We start from the raw sequence: 18,873 nt of genomic DNA, 5'->3' as shown, positions 1-18,873 counted from the left end.
GTGGCCAGACGGTTGTGGGGAGGGCCGGGGGGGAGAGGGGTGGACGGGGGCCCGGGCCAGAGGGTTGGGGGTGGGACAAAGGGGGGGGGCCGGGGGGGGGGGGGTCCAGAGGGGCGGACGGGGAGTGGCCAGAAGGTTGGAGGTGAAGAGGGGTGGCCAGAGGGTTGCGGGGAGGGACAAGAGGGGGACGGGGTGGACGGGGGGGGGTGGATAGAGAGGTGGCCAGAGGGTTGGGGGGAGGAAAAAGAGGGGGAGCGGGGTGGGAGGGGGGTGGCCCGAAGGTTGGCGGTGAAGAGGGGGTGGCCGGAAGGTTGGGGGGCGGGCCAAGGCGGGAAGGGGGGTGGCCGGGGGGGCGTGGCCGGGGGGGGGGGCCGGGGAGGTGGCGGCCTCGGAGGGCTGGGCCGATCGTCCGCAGAGGCGTGTGCCCGGGACCGCGTGGACGCCCCCCGACCCCTCGGGCCGTCCCAGCCCCCCAACCTTGAGCTCGGTGGGCTTCACGGGGCCGATGGGGCGGGACCTGCGGGGCCCGCGGGGCCCGGGGCTGGGGCTGGGGCTGCGGCTGGTCCTGGGGGCGCTGGGGCTGGGGCTGGGCCTGGCGACGGACCCCGGCTGCCACTCGTTCGGCGGGGGGCACGTGTACCCGGGCCAGGCCCCCCACCCCCGCCCTCACCACGACGACCACCACCTGCACCGATCCCCAGACCCAGCCAAGGCCCAGAGTACGTGCCGGGGGTCGGGGAGGGGGAGGCCGCTCGTGGCCGCCCGGGCCTAAGCGCTTACTACGTGGCGGCCGCCGGGCCGAGCGCCGGGGTGGAAGGCAGACCGTCGTCGTCCTGTACTGGTGGCGGCGGCGAAGCGCTCAGTACGTGGCGGGCACCGTAGTGAGCGCCGGGCCGGCCGGTGGATCATCGTCATCCTATAATGGAGGTAGCGGTTGAGCGCTTAGTCCGGGCCGGGGAAGAGTCGCGCTCGCCATCGACAGATCGTGTGGTTAAAGCGCTCAGTACGGGGCGGGCACCGTAGTGAGCGCTGGCGGGGGGGCGGGGAGGGAGGGATACGACAGCGTTATCGTCATAGCATTGTTAAAGCGCCTACTACGTAGCCAGCAAGAGGGGTGGACGCAAGATCATCATCCTGTAATGGTGGTGTCCGTTAAGGGGCTACTGTGTGGCAGGCACTGTGTTAAGCGCTGGGGTGGATAGGAGACTGTGATGATCATAATAATTTTGTCCCCGTCCCCCCCCCCCCCCCAGGCTGGCCCTCCACCCCCCGGGGAAGGGGGTCCGGCCCAGGACCACCCCGGCTGGGCCCACCGAACCCGGGTGTTCCCGGAATCCCAGGCCCGGCTCCTGCACAAGGCCCGGGACCCCCCCGTCTCCTCTCCCTCCCCCCCTTTGCACCCCCTCCCTCCCCCAGGTCCCCCCACGGAAGGCCACGTCACTCACAATTCCCCGGCCGCACACCAGCTGCGGTCACGACCCTGAGTGCCCGGCTTTCCCTCTTGCAACCGCAATAATGATGCTATTCCTAACGATAATAGTGGTGTTGGTTAAGCTCTTACTCTGTGCCAAGCGCTGGGGCGAACAGAAGGTCGTCGGGCTGTCCCCCCTGGGGCGCACCGTCTTCACCCCCATTTTCCAGACGAGGTCAGTGAGGCGCAGAGCAGTGACGTGAGGGGTAGTTTTCATTCGGCGTGGCTGTGTAGTGGACCCCGCGCCGGGGTGGGTACCAGGTCATCGGTGCGAGGTCGTCGTCGTAATCGAAAGGTGGTATTCCTTAAGGGCGTGGCGGGCGCCGCACACTGTGGTGAGCCCTGGGGTAGGGACAAGATCATACCCATATAATGGGGGTATTTGGTAAGGGCTTACTACGTGCCCGGCACTGTGTTAAGCGCTGGGGTAGATACGAGATCATAACCCTGATATTATGGTATTAAGGACTTGACTGGGTGCCTGAATTGGACTTTCCAAGCGCTTAATACAGTGCTCTGCACACATTAAGCGTTCAATAAATACAACTGCATGATGGCGTGAATGAATGTACCCTAATATAATGGTGGTATTTGTTAAGGACTTACTATGTGCCCAGCACTATTAAGCGTTCAATAAATACAACTGAATGAATGAATGTACCCTAATATAAGGCTGGTATTTGTTAAGGGCTTACTACGTGCCCGGCACTGTATTAAGCGCTGGGGTAGATACGAGATCGTAACCCTGATATTATGGTATTAAGGACTTACTGTGTGCCTGAATTGGACCTTCCAAGCACTTAATACAGTGCTCTGCACATATTAAGCGTTCAATAAATACACCTGCATGAATGAATGAATGAATGAATGAATGTAGCCTAATATAATGGTGGTATTTGTTAAGGGCTTACTACGTGCCCGGCACTGTATTAAGCGCTGGGGTAGATACGAGATCATAACCCTGATATTATGGTATTAAGGACTTACTGTGTGTCTGAATTGGACTTTCCAAGCACTTAATACAGTGCTCTGCACACATTAAGCGTTCAATAAATACAACTGCATGAATGAATGAATGAATGTACCCTAATGTAATGGTGGTATTTGTTAAGGACTTACTACTTTGTGCCCAGCACTGTATTAAGCGCTGGGGTAGATATGAGATCATAACCCTGATATAATGGTGTTAAGGACTTACTATGTGCCTGAATTGGACTTTCCCAGCGCTTAGTACAGTGCTGTGCACACAGTAGGCGCTCCATAAATACGATTGAATGAATGAATGTGCCAGGCACTGTATTGAGCACTGGGATAGATACAAGATCATAACCCTAATATCATGGTGGTATTTAAGAGCGTACTAATCGCCAGTCACTGTACTAAACACTGGGGTAGATACAAGATCGTAATTTGACGGTGGTATTTGTTAAGCGCTTACTACGTACCAGGCACTGTACTAAGAGCTGGGGTGGATGCCAGATGTGCCAGGCACTGTGTTGAGCTCTGGAGTAGATAAGAGATCATAATAATAATAATAATGGCAGCATGTGTTAAACATTTACTATGTGCCAGGAACTGTAATAATAATAATGATGATGATGATGATGATGATGACATCTGTTAAGCACTTACTATGTGCCAAGCACTGTTCTAGGCGCCAAACAGAGCGCTGAGGTAGATTCGAGCTAATCAGGTTGGACCCGGTCCCTGTCCCACAGGGGGCTCACAGAGGAAACGGAAGCCCCAGAGAAGGGAAGTGACTTGCGCAAGGTCACGCAGCAAGCAATTGACAGAGCTGGGATTTGAACCTATTTATATGTGTATATTTGTATACATTATTTATTACTCTATTTTATTAATGGTGTGAATATATCTATGATTCTGTTTATCTATTTTCATGGTATTGATGCCTACTTGTTTTGTTTTACTGTCTCCCACCCCCTTTTAGACCGGGAGCCCGTTGTTGGGCAGGGATCGTCTCTATCTGTTGCCGAATTGTACATTCCAAACGCTTAGTACGGTGCTATGCACACAGTAAGCGCTCAGTAAATACGATTGAATGAACCTAGGTCCTTCAGACTCCCAGCCCCGGGCTCTATCTACTAGACGAAGCTGCTTCTCATGTGCTGGTACTCTTTAAAACACAAAGTTAAACAGTCGTTGCCCCTGATTCCTCCTACTTAACGTTTGCCTCCACCCATTACATCCTCCGTCCTCAACGTGGCCCTTTGGAAAGAGCGTGGCCCCGGGAATCAGAAGACCTGGGATCTAATCCCGGGCCGGTTATTTAACTTCTCTGGGCCTCAGTTTCCTCATCTGTTAAATAAAATACCTGGAGGGTTTTTGTTTGCTTTGTTTGGGTATTTGTTAAGCACGAACTCTGCGTCAGCCACGGCACTAGGCGCCGGGGTAAATATAAGATCATCGGCGGGTACATAGTCCCTGTCTCACTTGGGGCTCGCAGTCTTCATCCCCATTTTACAGGTGAGGTAACCGAGGCTCAGAGAAGCAAAGTGACTTACCCAAGGTCACCCAGCAGACCTGTTCTCCCTCAGACGGGGAACCGTACGTAGGCCACGGTGGGGACGGAGGTGCGGGAGAGGGGTGTCTCATCTGACTATCATAACCCCACCTCTTAGTACAGTGCCCGACCTAGAGTAAGTTCCTAATAAATATTTTTTTTTATCCTTCCCCGTCATGATCATCCGTCATCAGTGGTATTTACTGAGCACTTACTGCGTGCCGGGTGCTGAACTAAACGCTCGGGAGATTGATGATGATGGTATTTGTTAAGCGCTCACTACGTGCCAGCGAGACAAGAGAGTGGGCAGACTCGTTTCCTGCCTGCCACGAGCCCGCGGTCTAGTGGGGGAAACAGACATTAATATAAATAAGTTATTATATGTTATTTCAAGATGTGTACCTAAGCGCTGTGGGGTTGAGGGAGGGGCGGATATCAAATGCCAGAGGTCACAGATCCCAGTACGTAGATGACGCAGAAGGGAGAGATAACGGGGCAAAAGAGGGTTTATTTGGGGAGGGCCTCTCGGAGGAGATGTGACTTCAATAAGGCTTTGAGGGTGGGGGGGGGAGCGGTGGAGTGGTGGTCGTCTGGCATCCCGACTCTGCCCCTTGTCGGCTGTGTGACTCTGGGCAAGTCACTTCACTTCTCTGGGCCTCAATTCCCTCATCTGGAAAATGGGGATTAACTGTGAGCCGCACGTGGGACCACCTGATGACCCTGTATCTCCCCCAGCGCTTAGAACAGTGCTCTGCGCATATTAAGCGCTTAACAAATACCAACATTATTATTATCTCTAGACGGGGAGGGAATTCTGCCAGAAATAAAGACCCGATCATCTATCGATCGATCCCGAATGGTATCAGGAATGAGAGGAATAAATGCCAGAGGCAGGTGATGGCCGTGCCTTCCCAGACCACAGATTGGCCCTTGAGCTCGCTATGGGCAGGGACTGTGTCTCTTTATTGTTCTGTCGACCTCTCCCAAGCGCTTAGCCCAGTGCTCTGCACACAGCAGGCGCTCAATAAATACCACTGACTGACTGGCTGAGGAAGAGACACCATCACAAAGTCAGAGAATCCCTGCCCTCTACAAGCTCTGGTGAAATTTAGAAAGATGAACTGGATGAGTTAAAGTTTAGAGGGACCTAATCGAGCGGTTAAGTTAGGCCCTGCCTCTGATTTTAGCGTCGCCACAACTGTAGACAGACAGCGTGGCGGCAAGAGGCGAATGAGAGCGTGGGATCTCATCTTCTCACAGGCCCAGGGGAAGTCACTGAGGGGCACCGAGTTGTTAATTTTGAGTTTCCTCGAAGAGATTCTCCTGAAATTTGTTTCCGTAAAAACCTGGAGAATTCTTCAAAGCCTATGGTGGTTTTACAGTAGAATCCAGGAAATGTGTCCTAAAATACAGCCTGTAGATGTTCTGATAGTAATGATAATCATAAGTATGGTATGTAATAAGAGGAAGAAGAAGAATCGTGGCATCTGCTCAGCGCTTACTATGTGCCAGGCACCATTCTAAGTGCCGGGGTGGGTACAAGCAAAGCGGGTTGGACACGGTCCCCGTCCCACACGGGGCTCACAGGCTTGATCCCCATTTTACAGGCGGGGAAACGGGGGCCTAGAGCAGTGAAGTGACTTGCCCAAGGCCACAGAGCAGACAAGCGACGGAGTCAGGAGTAGAACCCAGGTCCTTCTTACTCCCAGGCCCGGGTTCTAGCCACTAGGCCGTGCTGCTGCTTCTTCCCCGTCCAATGGGGATGATAGTAAGCGCCGAACAAAAGGCCTTCCCCGATTAACCCCTCCTCCCCCGACTCGCTCTCCCCTCTGCCTCATCTCCGCACTTGGATCTGTGACCTTTGGACATTTGAGATTGACCCACAACCCAGCAGCCGTTATGGACATCGTTTTAAATTATATATTAAAAATTAGTATTCGTATTAAAGCCCGTCTCCTCCTGTAGAGCCCTTTCCGGTCTCTCCTCCCTCCCGGTGGGGCTAAGGGTCGCTGAGTCGAAGCGCGGCTCGGACCGTTGGTCGACGCATCGATTTTTCCAACGTAACCGCTCGGGCGGTCTCTACTTGCTCTCTTCTAGTCTCCCAGTCGGCACCTTACTGGGAAGGCACGGCGGTGATCAACGGAGAATTCAAAGAGCTGAAGCTAACAGATTACCGAGGGAAATACCTCGTTTTCTTCTTCTACCCACTTGACTTGTAAGTTAGATTTCAGAGCCTCTGTTTTCATGTCATCTCAAGGGTCTTAGGAAAGGACATTGAGGATCGTGATCTGTCAAGGGAATAAATGCCCAGAGAAAGTGCTCAGTAAATACTAGGGGTTTATCTAATCGCAATCAGTGTTATAATCAATTTGCTTTCTTTTTTCTCTTTTTTACGGTAGTTGCTAAAGGCTTGCTAGGCACCAGGCACCTAAGCGCTTGGGGTAGTTAGAAGCTAACCAGGTTGGACACAGTCCGTGTCCCGTTTGGGGCTCTCAGTCTTCATCCCCATGTGACGATAGAGGGAACCGAGGCCCGAGAGGTGAAGTGACTTGCCCAGAGTCCCACGGCGGACATGTGGTGGTGGAGCCGGGATCAGGCCCCGGGTCCTCCGACTCGCCGGCCTGCGCTCTACCCACCGAGCCACGCCGCTTCTCACTAGGCCACGTTGCTTCCCGTACAAAAATAGCCTTCTTTGGAGGATATTTAAGAAGGTCCAGTAGGTTCGAGTAAAACAGCGGGGGTTAAGTTCTCCGGGTGCTCAGCGGGACGGTTGTTAAGCTTTTATTCCAAGAGAACTGGGAATCAGACAGTTATCACATGTTGTCAAAGTCAAAAGACATCAGGGGGTAATCGTTGAGTCGTATTTATCGAGCGCTTACTGTGTGCAGTGCACTGTACTCAGCATAGTGTCTTGGGAGCTCTTCCTTCAGTTGGAATAAAAAGCAGCGTTGGCCTAGTGGAAAGACCACAGGCCTGGGAGGCGGAGGACCTGGGTTCTAATTCCTGTTCCTTCACTTACTGGCTGTGTGACCTTGGGCAAGTCGCTTCACTTGTCTGTGCCGCAACTTCAAGTGTAAAAGGGAGAGTCAATACCTTTTAATAATAATGATGATGATGATGATGATGGTATTTAAGCGCTTATTATGTGCCAAGCACCGTTCTAAGCGCTGGGGTAGATACAAGGTAATAAGGTTGTCCCACATGGGGCTCACAGTTTTAATACCCATATTACAGATGAGGTAACTGAGGCACAGAGAAGTAAAGGGACTTGCCCCAAGTCACACAGCTAAGTGGCGGAGCCAGGAATAGAACCCACGACCTCTGACTCCCAAGCCCGGACTCTTTGCACTGAGCCACGCCGCTTCCTATAATAATTCTCAAATATATAAAAGAGGAGAGAGTTCCTTGTATCATCTAGATGGTAAAATCGTGGTGGGCAGAGACTATATCTGTTGTACTGTTATATCCTATTCTCCCGAGCACACAGAACAGTGCTCTGCACAGAGTAGGCACTTAATAAATACGACTGATTCCAACAAGTCCTTATTTTTGACGGGTTAGATTTAAAATCCCACTCTTGAGGAATTTAGAGTAGAAGGGTTGCTTTTGGGAACCCTGGACTGCCAAACCTGTATCATTTCACACTTTTTAAAAAGCCGCTTTGGACCCAAAAGGCCCCTTCTGCAGTGAACATGCTGGTTAAAGGTGCGGTCTCCCAAGCGTCTAGCGCAGTGTTCCTCCTGAGTGCTCAGTGCCGAGCACCGATTGATTGATTGAGAGAGTCGTGCCTGCCACAGCTTGTGGTCTTTTACTGAGGAGACTCTAGAGGGGCGGTGGCTTAAAAACAGAAACCCATGAACTTCACTCACTGGGTTGGAGGGCAAAAAAAAAAAAAAAAAAAAAAGGAAATCATTTTCTCTTTTAACCTTTCAGCACTTTTGTATGTCCAACCGAGATCATCGCCTTTGGAGACAGAATTGCAGAATTCAGAGCTATAAATACCGAAGTGGTGGCCTGCTCTGTCGACTCACAGTTCACCCATCTGGCCTGGTACGTGACGTAGCCGAGACCTTGAGGGCGGTGGGAAAAAACAGCACCTGGGAGGTCGCCTCATGGGGGATTTCCTTCCAGCTGCTTCTCCGGACTCACGTCTGGTTTCTCCTGGAGGGTGTGCTTGGATCCTCTACCCGCCGGGCTCCGGGGTAGGGGTTGCTCTGGAAACGCCTCATTAGGTCGGGCGGATACGTTTCCGGTTTAAAGACGCAGGCGACCTAACGCTCGAGATGTCCGCCGAAGCGACCCAACAGATAGGAGCGATGAAACAGAAAAAAGACACCGCCCGCTCTGGCTTTGGCCACGATTACGCTGCTGCTTCTTTTCTCGTACCTAAATCCAGCAGGAAACCGTGGCGCGTGGAGGAAAACCGGTGTTTTGTTTTCCACATAACATCTTGCACGCACGTCCCTCGACGGTGGGGCTGGATCGATCGCTGGGGCCCGATGGGGGACCCCGCGGGGGTAGACGAGCTTTGGGGACCGCCTCGGGGTTGTGGGGAGGGAGGTGGTAAGCAGAGAAATCCCAACCTGCCCTCCCTTGACCGGGTGGTCGTGCCAAGAAAAGAACGCAGTCTCCAAGGCAAAGGTCTGCCCTGCTGAACTCGGTGTGGGACACGGAATGTCTGATTTTGGTCCCGTACCTACCCCCAGTGCTCGGCACAAAGTAAGGGTAAGCCCTCTGTCCTGTTATTATCATTTATCGGTAAGAGCGGTCATAGAGCCGTTATTCCCGAGTGCATAAAGCCGGTTTTTTGCGCAGTAGGTTTCGGCGTCGCGTTGCCGTATGCTCTGGGCTGTTTGGGCTCCGGAACAGGATCCTTTCTGCAGAGAAATCTCTTTCAAAAATACACTTCGACCCCGCCAGACCTGGCCGGTGTGTCTGAAAAGTAAACCGAAGAGTCAGTGCGAAAACGCCCAGAAGGGAATCTGATTCCTTTAACCGGGGCCACCAAGGGTTCATCTCCACGTGTACAGTTATCCAGTTGTTTCAAACGGTCTGGCCCAGTTCAGGCCAAAGAGCATCTTCAGGCCGCGGTTATTTCGATAGTTGGTGGACCCAGACCCCAGGCAGGGACTCCCAAGGTACGGCTCATCTCCCTGGCGTGACTCTAGAGGGGATGCCTTAATCGCCGTGGCCCAGTTTCCCCGCCTTTAAAATAGGGAGAACTCTTCTTGCTCCATTGGTCTCCCCCAGGAAAAGTAACTGGAATGGCTAATGGGAATGTGTCTGTTTATTCTTGTATCGTCCTCTTCGAAGCGCCCAGTACAGTGCTCTGCACACAGTAAGCGCTCAATAAATACGGCTGAATGTAAAAGGGGCTCGGCGCTCCAGGTTTTATCCTGGCTTTTCACATTTCCGGCGGACTCTGGGCCAGACGTCCGACTCGAGAAGTTTCAACTTGAAAGGAACACTTTATCCCGAAGGAGGACAATGAATAGTACAGATGTAGTTTTTTATATAACCTTTTTTCTCCCCCATTTTCCCATCAGTTATCTCCTTTTTACCTGCGTGACGTTTCCGTGAGATGAGAGAGCAGTAAATAAATACCCTTTCTTAATAATAATAATAATAATAATGTTGGTATTTGTTAAGCGCTTACTAGGTGCCGAGCACTGTTCTAAGCGCTGGGGTGGACATAGGGGAATCGGGTTGTCCCACGTGGGGCTCACAGTCTTAATCCCCATTTTACAGATGAGGGAACTGAGGCACAGAGAAGTTAAGTGACTCGCCCACAGTCCCACAGCCGACAAGTGGCAGAGCTGGGATTCGAACTCATGAGCCCTGACTCCAAAGCCCGTGCTCTTTCCACTGAGCCACTCTGCTTCTCCAGCCACTCTGCTTCTCCACTTTCTTAACCACTCGCGGCCACCCCCGCCACTGAGAGGGTGTGAATCCCGATCGGGTTTTGCCTCCGTTTTCTTGCCCCGAAAACGGAGGCCGCGGTGACCTGTTTGAGAAGCGGCGTGCGGGTGGTAAATCGCGAGGTTGGTGGGAGCTCCCGAGAATCCCGAGGTGATCGTTAAGGGAAAGAACGCCGCCCTGAGCGTGCTCCTCTCGGTGGGTTGCAGGATCAACACGCCTCGGAAACAAGGAGGGCTCGGGCCCATGAAGATTCCTCTTCTCTCGGATTTGACTCGGCAGATATCGAAGGACTACGGGGTTTACCTGGAGGACTTGGGACACACTCTGAGGTGAGGCCAGGTGGCTTTTACGGCCCAGTTGGGTCCCCTCCCCGTGACCAAAGATGAGCAGAAGCAGCGCGGCCTAGCGGAAAGAGCCGGGGCCTGGGGGTCGGAAGGCCTGGGTTCTAATCCCCGCGCCGCCGCCCGTCTGCAGCGTGACCTCGGCCAAGCCGTGTCGCCCCTCTGGGACTCGGTTCCCTCATCTGTCAGATGGCGGTTAAGACCGGGAGCCCGTGGCGGACGGGGACCGGGTCCAACACTGAACCTACCCCAGCGCTTAGTACAGAATCTGGCACACAGTAAGCGCTGAACAAATACCACTGAAAAGGATTTAAAAATAAAAAGGCGGTCGGGGAGGGGGTGGTTTGGTAGAAAACGTTTCTCGATTGAACCTATATCCGCCAGCGTGGCTCTTGACCAGTTCGGTAGGATTGATTTCTGCTTGGAAGTCTGAGGGTCAAAATGTCCACGAGAAGCATCTCAACAAATAGGAGGCGTTGGAATGGGGGTGAGACGGGAAAAGATATTGCCAGCATTAGCTTCACTGAAGTTATAGCCCCCGAGCTCGCTAAGAGCAGTTTCCTAAAACCCTTCGTCACCAGGAGCCTACTCCCTACCCAGTCAACAAACGTTTCTACACCGTAATTCCATGAAAACAGCGGTATTATTAAAAACAATAACAGTGTCATCTTTTAGGCGCTTTCTGTGTACCAAGCAGTAGATACAGGACAGTCGGATCTCACACGGGGGTCACAGACCACGTCGGAGGGAGCACGGATCCTGAGTTTCCATTTTGCAGGGAAGAGAAGTGAGGCCCAGAGAAGAGAAGTGACTCGGCCAAGGTCACACAGCAGACCGGTGGCGGAGTCGGGATCAGAACCTCTGCCTCCAGGCCCGGGCTCTTTCCGCTAGGCTATATAGGGTTAAGGCATGCCAGAAGCCGCAGGGTCTGCTCTTATATCGTTCTGTCTATTGCGCTGTCGTCCTCTCCCGAACGCTTCACACAGCGCTCCGCACACAGGAAGCACTCAATAAGTACGACCGGATGAACGGGAAGCCCTTCTCCTTGGGTCCCGGGGTCGGGAGGGGAAGACCAGCGGAGGTCTTAATTAGGGGAGGTCACGTCTGCTCTCTGTTCCCCAGGGGCCTCTTCATCATCGACGACAAAGGAGTCCTCCGGCAGATCACGATGAACGACCTCCCGGTGGGCAGATCGGTGGACGAGACGTTACGCCTGGTGCAGGCATTCCAGTACACGGACAAACACGGAGAAGGTGGGTCCGGGCCCCGGGGGCTTGGATGGAGCCCGGGCCTGGGAGGCGGAAGGTCCCCCGGGTGCCGAGTCCAGCGCTCGGCACACGGTGAGCGCTCAGTAAATACTACCGATCGACTGGTTGGTTGTGGAGCCGTCCACCGAGCTCTGCCGACGGGCCGTGTCGGAAGGCGGGGAGAGACTCCGTCTCGTCTAGACTTCCACTTAGGGAAGTGCTCGGCACACAGTGAGCGCACAGTAAATTCCACCGACTGAGTGAATGGACAACGGACCCCAAGTGCGTCGTGGGCAGGCAACAGGTCTGCCAACTCCGTCGTACTCTCCCAAGCGCTCACTACAGTACTCGGCACACAGGAAGCGCTCAATAAATACGACCGGAGGATCTCTACCAGAATGACCTTTAAAGAGCTGTTTTTACGACAGATCCTCACTGAGGTGTTCACTTCGGGACAGTGAGGCTCCCTAAATGATCCACAGAGGTACCTCCTCTCCAAGCAAGTGTCACAACAGATCCATCAGTCAGGGATACTTGCTGAACACTGGACCGGACACTTGGGAACCCGCACCCCGAGAAGCCGGACCCGCGCTCCCTGCCCTCGAGTCCGAAGGACCGGGGTTCGAATTCCTGCCCCGCCACTTGCCTGCTGGGTGACCCCGAGCAAGCCACTTGACTTCTCTGGGCCTCAGTTACCTCATCTGTAAAACGGCGACTAAGACTGTGAGCCCCGGGTGGGACAGGGTCCGTGTGTGTCCGACCTGCCTCTCTTGTATCTCCGCCAGCGCTTAGAACAGTGCTTGACCCAGAGTAAGAGCTCAACAGACACCATCATTATGATGATTATTATTACTATTAATAATAACCCTACAGTTTATGGACCTATTACCACAATCTCACTATTTTCATCAACTTGTCCCCGGTCATCAGAACGAAACCATTTCAAGACTAATCCCGTCTTATAACAGGAGAGCTAGACATGATTATTATTACTACTATTAATAATAATAACCCTCCGGTTTAAGGACATATTACCACGCTGTCGCTATTTTCATCAACTCGTCCCCGGTCATGAGAACCAAACCATTTCGAGGCAAGTCCCGTTTTATAAGCGGAGAGCTCGTTCGGATCGCTGTTGCCTTGATCAGCTGTTCATCGGCTGTGTTAGAAATTGCAGCAGACCTTCCTGCGGGTCTGTGACTTGGGAAACGCCTACCATTTTGCACCTCCGAGCCCGGCCCATTTCCCCATCGCAGGCCAGACGAGAGGAGAAGACGTCCCGCCCGACAGATCTTGGGACAGACTGTTTGTTCCCCTGTGGATACTTTGGTCGGCGGGCATTTCGCCGAAGGCCGGAGACCTGTTCGGGTTTGTTTTCCAAATAGTTTTAAAGTCCCCTTGGACGGGACCCGTCCCATCGGGCAGGTTCAAAGTGCGGACTTTGCTAAAGGGGACGTGCCGTATTGCAGGATCCCAGAAAACACAGGACCGACTCTTGCTCAACTCCGTTCCTTTCACTTCCCCAAAAATCCAGACTCTCGCCCCGGCAAAGTGAAAATGACAAAACGTAATGAATTCCCTCGAGGACCTTAGCCGCCGGTTTCTGGGTCGGGTGATCCCCGCCGTCACCTGTCTGCTGTGTGACCTTGGGCAGGTCACGTCACTTCTCTGGGCCTCAGTTCCCTCATCTGTAAAATAGGGATTAAGACTGTGAGCCCCATGTGGGACAGGGACTGGGGATTGTGTCCAACCTCATCAACTCGTATCCACCGTAGCGCTTAGGACAGTGGCTGGCACGTAATAAGCACTTAACAACTAATAATAATAATAATATTGAACACCTACAGCATGCAATGGAATGCTTGGAAGAGGACTGTTTCCCCCGCTAGACTGCAAACATGTCCTCTCATTCTGTCGCACTCTACTCTCCCAAGCGCTCAGTACGGTGCTCCGCACAAAGTAGGCGCTAAATAAATACCATCGATCGATTGACTGTCTGCACAAGTCCAGGGTCTGCTGCTCTACCTCAGGGGTCAGTTCTGTGCTGGGCGGTCTTGCCATTCGGACACCCCCGTCGTCATCCTCATCGTCGGTAAAATGGGGATTAAGACGCTGAGGCCCACGTGGGACAGGGATTGTGTCCCACCTGATTAGTTTGTATCTACTTCAGCGGTCAGGACAGTGCCTGGCACCTACTAAGCGCTATAAGGATACTGTGGGGAACAAAACAACAACCTTGGACCGCATTAGTCAGTCGGTTGTATTTATTGAACGCTGTGTGCAGAGCACTGACCTGGGAGAGGACAACAGAATGATAACAGACACACTCCCTGCCCACATCGGGATTACAGTTTAGAGGGGGACATTGACAGAAACGGGTAAAATCAGAATTAAGGACATAAATGCTGTGGGGCTGGGAAGGGGGGGTGAATACAGGGAGCAACACGTGTCCGTCTTCCCTCTTCAGAGTTCACTCATTCATTCCTTCCATCGTATTTACTGAGCGCTGACTGTGCACAGAGCACTACATTAAGCGCTTGGGAAGTCCAATTCAGCAACAAGTAGAGACAATCCCTGCCTACAGCGGGCTAACAGAGTAGAATGGGGTAGAGAGACATCAAAACAAGTAAACGGGCGTCAGTAGCGTCATTATAAATAAATAGAACTATAGATATATACACATCGTTAATGAAAATACGGGTTGCAGGCAAGATCTCTCAAGCGCTTGGTAGTAATAGTAATAACGACGGTATCCGTTAAGCGCTTACTATGTGCCAGGCACTGTACTAAGGACGGGGGTGGATACAAGTAAATCGGGTTGGACCCGGTCCCTGTCCCACGTGGGGTTCAGTCTCAACCCCCGTTTTACAGATGAGCTAACTGAGGCCCAGAGAAGGGAGGTGACTTGCTCGGGGCCACTCAGCAGACAGGTGGTGGAGCCGGAATTAGAACCCATGACCTTCCTGCTCGCAGGCCCGGGCTCTATCCACTACGCCGCCCTGCCTCTGGTTCAGACCTCTAGACTGTGAGTTCCTTGTGGCGGGGAATGTGTCTGATGTTATACTGTCCTCTCCCAAGCGCTCAGTACAGTGCTTGGCACACAGTAAACGCTCAGCAGATGCGACTGAATGAACGAAGGAGTGAATCTTGCGTTCAGTAGGTGCTCGGACAACAGGACCGTATCCCGGCGGTGATTTTCCTTTTCAGACGGCTAAATGTTCTCCCACCGTGGTCCTTCTAGAAAACTCAGGAAAAGCGTCGCGGTGGGGGGCGGGGAAGTTTCCCCCTGAGCCCAGCCGAGGACGATGGATTTCCACTAACTCGGACTTTTTTTTTTTGTTGTCCTTCCAGTCTGCCCCGCCGGCTGGAAACCCGGGAGCGAAACGGTAAGTGAGCGTCGGAAGGGGGCCGTCCGCCTTTTGGCCCAAAATGGCCACCTCCCGGTTCCCCCGGGCACCTCAGGGGGTTGTAGGGCTGGATTCCGAGACGGGGATAAATGTCTTTGAGGTGGACGGAGCCAAAACTAATAATAAGTCTTTGCGAAGCGCTTACTACGTGCCCGGCACCGTGCTGAGCGCCGGGGTGGATAGAGGTAAATCGGGTTAGACACGGTCCCTGTCCCAGGTGGGGCTCACGGCCTCAATCCCCATGTTACACATGAGGTGACTGAGGCCCAGAGAAGCGAAGGGACTTAGCCAAAGTCACACAGCAGACAAGTGGCGGAGGCGGCACTCAAACCCACGGCCTTACGACCCCCGGGCCCGGGTTCTGTCCAGTACGCCAGACCTAGCCTGAGTGGGATCGTTGAAGCCGCAGAAGGCGAAGCACCGGGGGGGGGGGGGATCGGACCATCCCTGGCTTTGAGCGGGCGCTTACGGTGTGCGGTACACCGTGCTAGGCGTCCCCGCAGATACGATCCCTGCCCTCGGGGAGCTCGCAGTGTTGCGGAGCCAGGGCAGCGGTTCGCGGTAGAAGCCGGGGACGGATCGCCAGAGAAGATGAGGTCCCTGGGCCACGGGGAAACGAAACTGAGCCAGTCCAGGCTTCGTGGACGTTTCCCTCCGCCGACTGGGCAACGTAAGATCCGGAAGCATTCACTCATTCATTCCATCGTATTCGAGCGCTTAACGTGTGCAGGGCGCTGTACCGAGCGCTTGGGAGAGGACGACGTAGCGACAACCGTAAGGAAGGCGGGATAGGAGAAGTCCTTGGATTATCCCTTCTCTCAAAATAAGTCTGGCGGCTTTGGGAAAATAGGGGCCGGGTAGGAGATGGCGAGGCGGAGGAGGGTGCGAGAGCGGGGTTGATTTCGGGGTCCACTCCAGCCCCTCGGGAAACTCTCAGCACATCCCGTGCACGCCCACGCTTCGACGACCGCGTGGGCCGTTAAAGGCCGCACCTGAGCCCCCCAACGGATAAACGTTCCCCGCACAAGCCGCTCGGACGCTAGAACCGTTAACGGGGAAGGGGGAGACGGAGCCGGCTAAATTAAAGATCCATCGAAGCCCAGAGCCGTGCCTCTCGGTGTGTTCGATTTAAATCAGATCAGACCCGAAGAGGCGATGAGAGCGTGGTGGCCGAGAGAAGAGCTGTGAGTAAAACCCGATTACAGACGTTAATTCGGTAAAGCCAATTTGAGATCTGCCCCACGGGCCCTCGGGCCGGCCCGCGCCGAATTCGGTCGCCCCGGCCCCGATGGGAATCGTGGACCGCGGGCCTGGACACGGAAACGGGGGCTCGTGACCGAGGCAGCGGTGCCGTTAGGTGGCCTGAGACCGTGAGCTCGTGGCGAGCAGGGAACGTGTCTACGTTCGAATCGGACTCGCCCGAGCGCCTGGTACGGCGCTCTGCACGGAGTGAACGCTCAACAGATACGACTGACGGGTTGGACGTCTCAGGGGGAAGCCTGACTTTTTCTTCTCTCTCCCCCTCATGCCAGATAATCCCAGATCCGGCCGGAAAACTGAAGTATTTCGACAAACTGAACTGAAGTTGGCTCGGTCGGGACCGGTTTGAGGGCCGCAAATAAAATGCCCAGAATTTTGCTAGTCTGGTGTGGCTGCCTGGTGCGACGGTGGGTAGGGACACGCCGACGGGCGGGACTTTCGGAGGGGAGGGCGATGCCAGGGGCCTGAGACCCACTGAGGCTCCCTCGGAAGGTTCTGTTTCAGACCTTCTAACGATGATGGTTTTTGTTAAGCGCTTACTACGTGTCGAGTGCTGCGTGCCGCGCTGGGCTAGACGGTTTTTGGACGGAGTCCCTGGCCCGCGTGTAGGCTCACGGTCTTAATCCCCGTTGGACAGATGAGCTGACTGAGGCATAGAGAGGTGAAGTGACTTGCCCAAGTTCACACAGCGGACAAGTGGCAGGGCCGGGATCAGAACCCAGGTCCTTCTGACTCCTTATCCGCTAGGCCAAGCAAAGCCCCACCGACCGACCCGCAGAGGTCTATGCGGAAGAGCCCGTTTCCTGAGAGGCAGCGTGGCCCGCTGGTTAGAGCACGGGCCTGGGAGTCAAGAGGATCTGGGTTCTAATCCCCGCTCCGCCGCTTGTCCGCTGTGCGACCTCGGGCGAGCCACTTGGCTGATCTGTGTCCGTTCCCTCAGCCGCAAAATGGGCATTAAGACCTTGAGCCCCACGTGGGCAGGGGCTGGATCCAACCTATCCTGTGCGACGTTGGGCCAGCCGCTTCCCTTCTCCGGGCCTCAGTTCCCTCATCTGTAAAATGGGGGTGAAGACGGTGAGCCCCACGTGGGACAACCGGATGACCCTGTGTCTACCCCAGCGCTCAGAACAGTGCTTGGCACATAGTAAGCGCTTATCATTAGTATCTAGTGGATGCAACCATCTGCAGGGGAGCCGGAAGATAGTGCTGTGAGCTGCCGTCACGCCACCTCCGGACCCTCACCAGAGGCTCAAGACATGCAGATACCTTCGGTCGATCCTATTTATTGAGCGCCCATTAGGGGCCGAGCCCCGCACTGAGCGCCTGGGAGAGTACGGAAGGCACGTTCCCTTGGCAGAAGGAGGGGGAGACAGACATCACGCCCAAAGGGCAGTCAGTAAAATTCCACTGATTCGACCGATCGGTCGTATTTGAGCGCTACCGTGTACGGACCGCTTGGGAGAGGACGTTGATGACGGATTGATATATTTCGCTTGCTCTGGAGAAGAGCCGGCGCTCAACCAGGCCGTGGGATTTTAAGAAGCTGAATTCCCAGCGGAGTCCCACGCTGAACGGCCTTGGAGTCGGGCTGGGCCGAGGGGACCCGTCGCCCACGTCTTCCCCTGGCCCGGAGCCCCATCCCCCTCCGTTCACGCCCGGCCGCCACTCTCCCCGCCTTCCGGCCTCACCGAGGTCCCGCCTCCTCCAAGAGGCCTTCCCCGACTAAGCCCTCGACTCCCCTACTCGTGCAGTCGTATCTACTGAGCGCTCATTCTGGGTGGAGCGCTGTCCCTCGCCCTTCCCTGTCGCCTCTGGGCTCGGATCTGTTCCCTTTAAACCCTCGAGATGAAAAATAACGATAATACGGCTAGTGTTAGTTGCGAAGCGCTCACTATGTGCCGAGAACTGTTTTAAGCTCTGGGGGAGATCCGAGCACGTCAGGTTGGACGCGGTCGCTGTCTCCCGTGGGGCTCCCCGGCTCCATCCCCATTTTCCAGATGAGGGAACTGAGGCACAGAGAAGCGAAGATCACACAGTAGACGGGGTGGAAGCAAGATTAGAACTCAGGTCCTTCTGACTCCAGGCCCAGTCTCTATCCAATAGGCCCCGTTGCCCTCCCTCAGCCCCACAGGACTCACATCCACGTGCGTAATTTATATAAAGTCCGTCTCCCCCGCTAGACCGTAAGCTCCTCTTGGGAGGGAAGATGTCAGCCAACTCTGTTGTACCATCCCCTCCCAACTGCTCAGTACAGTGCTCCGCACACGGTAAGCGCTCAGTGAATACCACCGACTGATTGGTTGGGCTCTCCCGAACCCCAAAGGCACGGGCAAGTTCTCGCCCGGGATTTTACCCCCTCCAGATCCAGCACAGGCTCCCAACGCTTCCTACCAGAGGGCATCGCTCCTGCCCCGTTTCCAGGCCGTGCCCAGCCCTGGGCCAGTTAAACCACGCACTCTTCAATCGGTCAGTGGTATTTATGGAGCCCTTAGTAGGTGCAAAACTCTGGACTGAGCACTTGGGAGAGGACAACTCCACACAATTAGACACGTTCCCTGCCCCTAACGAGCCTGTAATCTCAAGGGGGAGATGGACGAAAGTCCTTTACACTGAAAGACACGTTCCTCGGCGCTGCGGGGCTCGGGGCGAATAGCACACGTCCAAAGGTCACAGATGGAAGTGCGCAGACGCCGCCGAAGGGAGAGCG

The 18,873-nt window shown here is 54.5% G+C and overlaps 1 protein-coding gene across 3 annotated transcripts; it reads left to right on the top strand.

Annotated features, from left to right (window-relative positions):
- Positions 1–367: 367 nt before the first annotated feature.
- PRDX4 (peroxiredoxin 4) lies at positions 368–16,547 on the top strand. 3 transcript variants are annotated; one of them, XM_029079772.1, is made up of 8 exons: positions 368–719; positions 6,090–6,207; positions 7,926–8,042; positions 10,118–10,240; positions 11,375–11,505; positions 14,851–14,885; positions 16,044–16,090; positions 16,439–16,547. In XM_029079772.1, the coding sequence occupies exons 1-8, from the start codon at positions 506–508 to the stop codon at positions 16,440–16,442; spliced, it is 789 nt and encodes a 262-aa protein (XP_028935605.1). In that variant the 5' UTR covers positions 368–505; the 3' UTR covers positions 16,443–16,547. The 3 variants fall into 3 exon arrangements, with proteins under 3 accessions (XP_028935605.1, XP_028935604.1, XP_028935603.1); XM_029079771.1 differs by lacking the exon at positions 16,044–16,090; XM_029079770.2 differs by lacking the exons at positions 16,044–16,090; positions 16,439–16,547 and adding an exon at positions 15,398–16,025.
- Positions 16,548–18,873: the final 2,326 nt, after the last annotated feature.

The sequence above is a fragment of the Ornithorhynchus anatinus genome, chromosome 15 (genome assembly GCF_004115215.2).
Source record: "Ornithorhynchus anatinus isolate Pmale09 chromosome 15, mOrnAna1.pri.v4, whole genome shotgun sequence".
NCBI lineage: Eukaryota > Metazoa > Chordata > Mammalia > Monotremata > Ornithorhynchidae > Ornithorhynchus > Ornithorhynchus anatinus.
This window is presented reverse-complemented; position numbering and strand designations above follow the sequence as displayed.

Coding starts and splice junctions, on each gene's coding strand:
- PRDX4 (XM_029079770.2), top strand. CDS start 506: ATGGGGCGGGACCTGCGGGGCCCGCGGGGCCCGGGGCTGGGGCTGGGG. Junction 8,043..10,117: donor CAGTTCACCCATCTGGCCTG/GTACGTGACGTA, acceptor GGTGGGTTGCAG/GATCAACACGCCTCGGAAAC. Junction 10,241..11,374: donor GACTTGGGACACACTCTGAG/GTGAGGCCAGGT, acceptor TCTGTTCCCCAG/GGGCCTCTTCATCATCGACG.